This window comes from Merops nubicus, unplaced genomic scaffold (genome assembly GCF_000691845.1).
Source record: "Merops nubicus isolate BGI_N331 unplaced genomic scaffold, ASM69184v1 scaffold8621, whole genome shotgun sequence".
NCBI lineage: Eukaryota > Metazoa > Chordata > Aves > Coraciiformes > Meropidae > Merops > Merops nubicus.
In genome coordinates this window covers 1,175-8,972 of record NW_008589094.1, presented here as the reverse complement: position 1 = coordinate 8,972, position 7,798 = coordinate 1,175, and the positions used below count along the sequence as shown (strand labels likewise).

Sequence of the window (7,798 nt, the reverse complement as noted above, 5' to 3'; positions counted from 1 at the left end):
CAGCAGCCTGGCAGATCCCAAGGGAATGCAGTGTGGAGTGGCTGGAGCTGGCTGGGGCTGGGGGGAGTGAAACAAGGCCATGCTGTGACTGTGCTGTGAGTGCTCTGAAGGTGCTGCTGTGACTGTTTCTGACAAACACAGGCAAGAAGGTGGGAGGAGTTTATTTCAAAGCATTATTGGCCAGACAATATCAGGCAGGAATAGAAAGCAGAGGGAAAAGGAGGGTTGTCTTTTTATTCCCCTAAAGACAGCAGTTAGATTATGTCTTCCCTGCATCTGTGCTACCCCAGGAGAGAAAACCCAAGTTCCTGCAGCCTTCCTTATGAAAGCAGGTGACCCCCATCCATTCCAGTGTTCCTTTGTGTAATTTCTGCATCACTGACTGTGGCCCTTGTTCTCTTCTTTGTGAAATAATTTGATGATTGAAAAAACTTAGAAGTGGTCACAGGCAGATTTTTCCCTTCTCATTTTTCAGATCTCACTTGTGTTTTTACTTCCTTAGGTTAAAAATAACAAAGGTGTTTTAAGTCTTGATGTCTGACTAATTGGTTTAAGGGAAATAATATTCCATATGAGGGTGACCACACATAAACACCAAATTTCCAGCCATTTAACTTATTCTTTCAGTGGCTTTCTTTAGGCTGATGCACCCTCTCTTTGGACTTAAACCAGATTTTAGTTGCTTCTTTTGGTTTCAAATTTACATATCCTTGATAATTTTGAATCAAAGTGGTAGGAGTCAGAGAATAAATTTGCAGGCAGGTTTCTCCTTTACTTGAATAAAATATATTTAATTTCTACAGAAGCTGAGCTTTGCACACAGACTGGGTTTCTGACTCCACAGCCCAGCAGATTCTGTGCAAGAATTTGAGGTTTGACTCTGAGGCAGCTCTTGCACCTTGCTCACAACAGCAGACAGGGCAGGGGCAGGCCTGGAGCTGCTGGAAACTTCCATGACCTCATGAGATGAGTGAGGAAAGAGCCACAATGTTGTTTTTTCCATGGTGATAAGTGAGGGGTTCCTGTTTATGCATCGTGAACACTTGGAAAACGCATGCTCGCTGCTCAGGTGTCAGCAGGTTCCAATGTGCTGCATAAGTTTCTCACGCTGACAACAATTTTTCACTTTTTTTTATAAGTTCTGGACCCTGGAAAAAAAAGCAAATGACCCATGAGCAATGGAGGCAGGAAGAGGATGCTCTTGTGAAGGAGCAACCAGAGTACAGCAGCAGCAAGGTATCTTCTATCACCTTTGCAAGCTGTGTACAAATGCTGTCTGTGTGGAGCTGCATACATGTGGATCACTGTTTAATACATGTTTTGCTTTTACTGTTCTGCTCAGATTACTTTAGAAAACTTGCTGTTTGTCAGAGAAATACAGACATAAAATTCTATTGGGAAGCGTTAGAGTGGTTCTTTGCAGATCAGTTGTTTGGGTGTACTCAGAAGTGGAAATTCCTGATTAAAAGAAGAGAGACTTTCCAGTGGTTTACCATTTAAAGCAAGACCAAGATGTGGCAGAGAGGGAGAGGTACCAGGGTTGTGGCAGGGTTCTTTAAGTTCAGTTCAGAAATGTATCAAGGAGAGCGAACTGAGAAGTAGACACAAGAAGAGTTATTGGAAGGTGAAGATGAGCCAAAGTCCATCCAGGACCTAAAACAACGTAAGGAAAACAAAAGGAGAATGGAGGAGTGGAGAATAAAGGCTAATTGGTCAAGTTCTCCAGTGATCATTCAACTAGTGCACAGATCTACTTGTGCAGGCAGCATGGTTTGCCACGGAAACATCTCTGCAGAACTTCTGGCTGGCCAGGCCCTGGTTTTGATGCTTAAGGGAGAAATTCACACTCCTGCATCCACATCTTGTTGCCCTGTTGGCTTGGGGGAGGGGTGGGTGTGTGCCAATGGAACCAGTACCTGTGTGGCGAAGCAGGCCTGGCGGTTCTCCTCCCAGCAGCACCGCTCCCTCATGGCAGCAAAGGCCACTGTGACCGAGGCCAGCTGCTCGGGCGTGATCTGGGGCTTGTACTTGACGAGGTTGATGAGCATCCTGTGGGGAAAAGCCAAGCAAGCCCCATGAGGCGAGCGCATGGCTTGGGAGCACTGCCTGCTGCTGGCCCTTCTGAATCCCCCGTCCGCTCATGGCCCCACCCCATCTTACTCCTGCTTCTTGTGCTGCAGCTTCTCCTCTTCACTTGTACACAGGTCTTCGTGGAACGTGAACAGACCAGGAGTCAAGGGCAAGGGCACGTAATTCTCATCAATTTCTAGTTTCCCCATGCACGGCCTCCTGAAGGAATAGGAGCTGCTACAGCAGTGGCAGACTCCGGGGTTTATAGGATCCATCTCGTGTCTTCTACAGATTTCTCCAAGCACAAGATCCAGCTTTAACAAGAGAAGTGAAAAAACAATTTAATGTTACTTTTTTTTCAGTTTCAAAATCCCCTGAAACATAGCTCTTAGTAAAGTTAAAAAAACAGATAATTAGAGTTAAATATTGTTTGTAAGGTAGGTAATGATTTGTACTGCTACTCAAGGCTGCCTTCGGTTAGCGCAAAACTGTCTCAATTTTTTTCAGAGGAAATATGTATTTGCAGTTTCTGTGTGCCAGGTCTCTAAAATGATGAGATTCCCACCTGGAAGCAGGCTGGCGTCGGAGCCACTGCCTTTCTGCAGGTGTGTTCAGCTGTGCTCGTAAAGGTGATGTCTCACAAGTGGGGGGCTTTGGAAGTACTTGGATACTCACGTTCTCCTCAGCACAAGGCAGTAGCTTGTCCTGGCTCAGCTGGCAGCACTTGGAGCCAATTGTGGTCATTTGCTTGGTGAACTTGATCAGCTCTGCAGATGTCAGCTGAGGCATCTTCTTGGTGAAGCTCATGAGAAGCCTGAAATTAAAATTTCTTGGATGTCAGTGGCTTTGTTCCACCAAGCAGCAATGAGCAAGCCGTTGCCTTTGCTGGTGCAAAGCTCCAGCCAAACCCCATGGAAAGCTCAGGCGTAGAAGGGCAGGACTAAGGCTGGTGTTTATTAACTCATGTAGGTAAGTGGAAGTGGGTTTGAGGCCTCGCTCTACACAGGCAGCAGTTCAGAGGTTTCCCTCACACCACTTACACACCTTAACTGAGGCACGTGCTGATTAACATTGCAAATAGGGGTGAAAGTGCCTCCAAGAGGCTTGTGCCTGCACTTTGTGGGGTTTTGCTCCCTCTCCTGGAGTTATATTTTTGTTATGGTTGGTGACGGTTACATCTGCTTCAGGAGGTGGAGGGAGCCAAGTCTTTTGCAAAAGACACAGCAATTGTCTTTTGGCCAAATCTATGACTCTTAAGATGGAGCTCAGAGTTCAAAGTGCAGCTATGAAGCAAGAACACCATCAAAAACATGGATAGGAGATTGATCGAGTTGTCACTTCAGTGTTTCATGAGTTGGGTAAAGGAGAGAACTCCCAAGAGGCCAGAACATTGGTTTGGAAGAGAGAAAAGAAAATTCCAGAAGCCGGTAATATGTCGGTCAAAATATTTGAGTGGTTTCTTTTAGCTTTTTTGCCATATGTGGCTTTACACCAGCCTGAGTTGTGCCCAGCAGGTACAGGAGAAATGTAGGCAAAGGAAAATGTCATACTCATTTTGGAAATAGTAATCTCCTTTCTCCTTGTATATGCCACAGCTTGTCTTCATGACACTTTGAGTTTCATAAACATGTTTCTTCAGTTCTTCCTCCTGGAAAAAAAAACAGTCAACGTATGTTGTCACAGCAGGGGGCAGGTGGAACACCCCACTGCCTCCTGGGAAGGCCTGGACAGCTACAACCACCTCTCGCCTGACAGGTACCCCTCATTTTTAATGCCATGGGACTGCTTTTTCCATATGGGAGTCAGTCAGGTTTTGTAATATTGGCTGGGGTTGTTACAGGAGCTGTGGCCCTAGATATGGAAGGGGAATAGTCACCAGGTAGCCAGGTCCACCAGTAGTGCGACATGTGAAGGCCACCGGGCACCCACCCCTCTGCGGCAGCAGTTGGCGGGAGCCCCGCTCTGGCAGCACTCCTTCAGCAGGTCCTCGTAGCCTTTACGAATTCTTAAAAGCATTTGAGCTGAGAATTCAGGGTGTCTCCTGGAATATTCGTAGAGAAACCTGCAACAGTGGAGTATCAGGAGTCAGAAAGAAGCCGAACGGACTACCAGCAGGAGGAGGGGGCAGGTGAGGGCAGCAGTGCTGCTCTGGGGAGCGGAGGGGCCGGGCTGGCGGCTGCTGGGGCAGGGAGGATTTCAGTGCACCCCAGAGCAGGCTCCGAGCTCAGCCCGAGCGAGTCCTGGGCACCAAACAGTCACGGCTACGTGCTGGCCCGGGTCAGGCGGAGCATGGAGCTTTGTGAGCCTGGGGGTGTCACTCTTTATTCAATCCTATCTAAAATGATCATGAAATAATTCCCAGTGACTGATAGTGCCTAAATTTCTAAGTACCTAAATTTCCTTAGCATTGTCTCCAACACACGAGCCACGCCCTGTTCCACACTGGTTCCCTTCCCACTCCTCCCAGGCCCTCTCACAAAGCTCCACTCGCCCAATATCCCATGTGCCCACATATCTGAGGCTGGCGACCTGGCCTTTAACCTCCAAACCCTCATCTTTTAACCCAAGTATTGAAGCAGCAAAACTGAAAGTCAGAGCATGTGTACCTGGCCACATGTGTGTCTTTATCCAGGGCAAAACGTTCACATGCTCCTTTGTCCTCGATAAACTCCCTGACACTGGGTGACAGGTCTGCAGGTCTGTCATCATTTTCTGCGTTAATGATGCATTCACTTTGTTGTAACAGTGGCTTTTCACAGCACTTCTTAATTTTACTTGATAGGATGCCTTGGTTGGTGCAGACATAGTGTAGAATCTCCTCCTGGAAAGCAGAAAAAGGGGATGGAGGAATTTTTACCAGATTTGGATCTTTATTTATCTTGGTGTTTTTATCTGCCTTCTACAGACAGAGAAGGTGGCTCCCAAAGAGAAGAGGTAGCTGGCAGACGCCATGCGGTGTACATCTGGCAGAAGAAGATTGAAGCCCTGCATTAGAAGGCAACAGAGGATGGGCAGATGCTGAGTTCTGCGCAGAAGATCCAGGAGCTGCAACTGAAGCTGCTGAAGCAGGGTGGGGTCACTTCAGTCTTGAAGTGATCCTAGGGATGATTTCACACCAGGAAAAGCCAAAGGGGAAAATCAAGCCAGGTTTTTAGGCTGAAGAGTTAAATTCCAGCTGTGGAGAGCAATCAGTATAGCACAGGAGGGCAAAAAAGAGATAACCTGAGAGCACAAGAGAAGCATTGGGTTTCTGTGAAGATCTAACCACCACATAAGCCTTACCCTGCTGTGCATGCACTCCAACATATCTCCGCGGCAGCAGGCCTCATGCACGGCAGCGACAGCCAGCACCAGCTTGTTAACAGTGACAAAATCAGCTTTAGGGAACTTCTGGCTTATCTGGGCAAGTTTCCTACAAGGAATAAAACCCGTTGTTGTTGCTGCTCACAGTGTGAGAGCTGTGATGGATCTTCTGTGGAGGGAGTATCTAAACTGTGCAGGAATGGCCTCTCCTTGCTCCCTCTGAAGTTAACAAATAAATGTCCCTTGAGGCCAATAGCTGAGATTTTTCAGCTTATTCACGTGAATTTCCATGTGAGGTGGTGGAAGGCAATGTAGTAGATGAGTGTGAAATTACAGGAGCAACCTCCTGTCAGAAATGGTTAGGAGAGACACACAACATCCACCTTTAACCATAAATATGGGCAAGACTCACAGGGCCTTTAAGGTCTTTTCTCCAAACTTCTTCAAGATTCCACACATGTGTTCTTGCCTCAGGCCATCTTTTAGTGGCTTCACCACCTTTGGTGTCTGGTAGAAAGAAGATGCATATCATGAACGGGGAAGAAAAGAAAAGGATGCTTTATGCTCAAACTTCTAATAATAACAGTAATGAAATTAATAATAATAATAATAATAATTGTAATGAAAAGGACTATAACAAAAAGTGAAGTGGAGCCCAAGACAAGTGCTGCACAAGGCAGTTGCTCACCACCCACTAACCGATGCCCCTGCAGCGATCCCTCCCTCCCTCCCAGATCCTCCTGTTCTCATCCTGGGTGAGTTGGGAATTTATTTTTTTTTAGGGCTTCAGGCTGTAATTCAAGAAAGAATTTAAGTCCAATTTCAGCCTGTCCTTAATAAGGTGAATTCTAACATTGGGTTCAGATGCAGAAAAAGGAATGGCTCATATCTCTGCTTCAGTGTTTGTATAGTGATGGGAGAGTCCCTGGCCACACATGGGTCCCCTGACACCCTGCCCTGGAATACCTGTCTCCGAAAACATTCCTCTGCATTAGGAGCGGGATCTTCTGCGCTTCCACAGCAGTCCTGCACCATCTCCTCGTAGCGGACAGCGACAGAAAGGATGGTCGGGGCGTAGAGGAAGGGATGCTGTCTGGAAAGCTCATAGATGAAACTGAAAGCAAGAAGGAAAGGTCTTCAGTTTGGGAGTACGCCCCTACGTAAGGGGCAGCAGTGTTACTGCAGCTCTTGGCATACAGTAAACTGACACTGCTCAAAGGGATTGTCTTCCTGTCATCACGACAAGCTGTAGAGTGTGGGGTTTATCCAGGAAAATTCTGATGGGGCTGACATTCTCCTGGAAGCTGAAGTCTCAAATCCTGCCAGTTCTGGCTTAGAGGCATCAAAACTTTTACTTGGCTTTTAAGGGCCAAAGGGAGGTCCTTTCAGATGAGCCTTTTACATGGGCTATAATAAAACAGGGCAGATAATTTGTCATTTGAAGCCATCTCCAAAGCAGAAGGTGGCAGAACAAGCTTCATATGATGACAATTACAGCCAGATGAATTATGCAAATAATTCACATTAAGAAGAAAAATGAGTTTGAGATTAGAGAGAACCTTAGACTGAACTTCTCAGTTGATGCCACATTTGCCATCTCCAGGCTTGTAACAGTCATATGTAGGCAACGAATCTGCAGTTTATTTACTTACTGTCCTCCTAACGAATGTTGATGCTGTGAGTGGTTTTTGCAGGCAGCTTCAGCACTTGGCCTTTGAAAAGGAGAAGTGAACCCCCTTGAGGAATTCTTAAGGGAGAGGAAGCAGTCATTTCTTTCAGGATCCTTTTTAGCACAGCAGTCAGCAAACCTGGGAAGATTTTCCTCCTGGCATATTGTGTCGAGGAAAATCCTGTCCTGCGAAAGAAAACAGGGAAAAGTTAATTTAGGTGAGGATTCCACGTGACTCCTCAGAGCTTCCTGAGGAGGGCACCATCAGCCAACAATCCTTGTCCTGCATGTGAAAAATGGAGGGGGAGATTGTTGGCTTTCACCATATCATGTGTTTAAAACGACAGAGTCTGGCTCTGTATAAGTAAATAATTATTTTATTTAACAAAATTAAGTGAGATAGCAGAGCAAGGTCACAGCGCTGGGAGATTGGCATTAAAGCACCAGAGGCTCCCTTTGGTTATGGTTGGCTGTCTTTTTATCCTCTAGTATCCGTAAGAAGTCCATCGTGTTTGTTTAGAGTCATCTCCTGGGAGATGAAGCAGAGTTCGATTGGTTGGATTGATCCTCAGGAAACGGAGTCGATCCTTCATTACTACTGAGTGGTTAGAGTCCGCACATACTCACACCATTCTCTAGGTGTTCTTTCAAGTAACTCCTTCTTTTTTATACAGGGGACAGGGGGTATATTGCGTTAAAAAAAAAAAAAAAAAAAAAAAAAAAAAAAACAAAGAAATGCCTAAGAAAATATAAATG

The 7,798-nt window shown here is 46.1% G+C and overlaps 1 protein-coding gene across 1 annotated transcript in view; it reads right to left on the bottom strand.

Moving 5' to 3' along the window:
- Nucleotides 1–1,841: 1,841 nt before the first annotated feature.
- LOC103781752 (alpha-fetoprotein-like) overlaps nucleotides 1,842–7,798 on the bottom strand; it is a 7,100-nt gene continuing 1,143 nt past the window's right edge. Inside the window, exons 2-11 of the mRNA XM_008949473.1 lie at nucleotides 7,026–7,228; nucleotides 6,340–6,487; nucleotides 5,786–5,880; nucleotides 5,353–5,482; nucleotides 4,677–4,891; nucleotides 4,000–4,132; nucleotides 3,617–3,718; nucleotides 2,734–2,832; nucleotides 2,159–2,384; nucleotides 1,842–2,077 (exon numbers count right to left, since the gene is read on the bottom strand). Coding sequence (XP_008947721.1) covers nucleotides 1,842–2,077; nucleotides 2,159–2,384; nucleotides 2,734–2,832; nucleotides 3,617–3,718; nucleotides 4,000–4,132; nucleotides 4,677–4,891; nucleotides 5,353–5,482; nucleotides 5,786–5,880; nucleotides 6,340–6,487; nucleotides 7,026–7,228 — 1,587 coding nt within the window. The remainder of the gene's footprint in view (nucleotides 2,078–2,158; nucleotides 2,385–2,733; nucleotides 2,833–3,616; nucleotides 3,719–3,999; nucleotides 4,133–4,676; nucleotides 4,892–5,352; nucleotides 5,483–5,785; nucleotides 5,881–6,339; nucleotides 6,488–7,025; nucleotides 7,229–7,798) is intronic.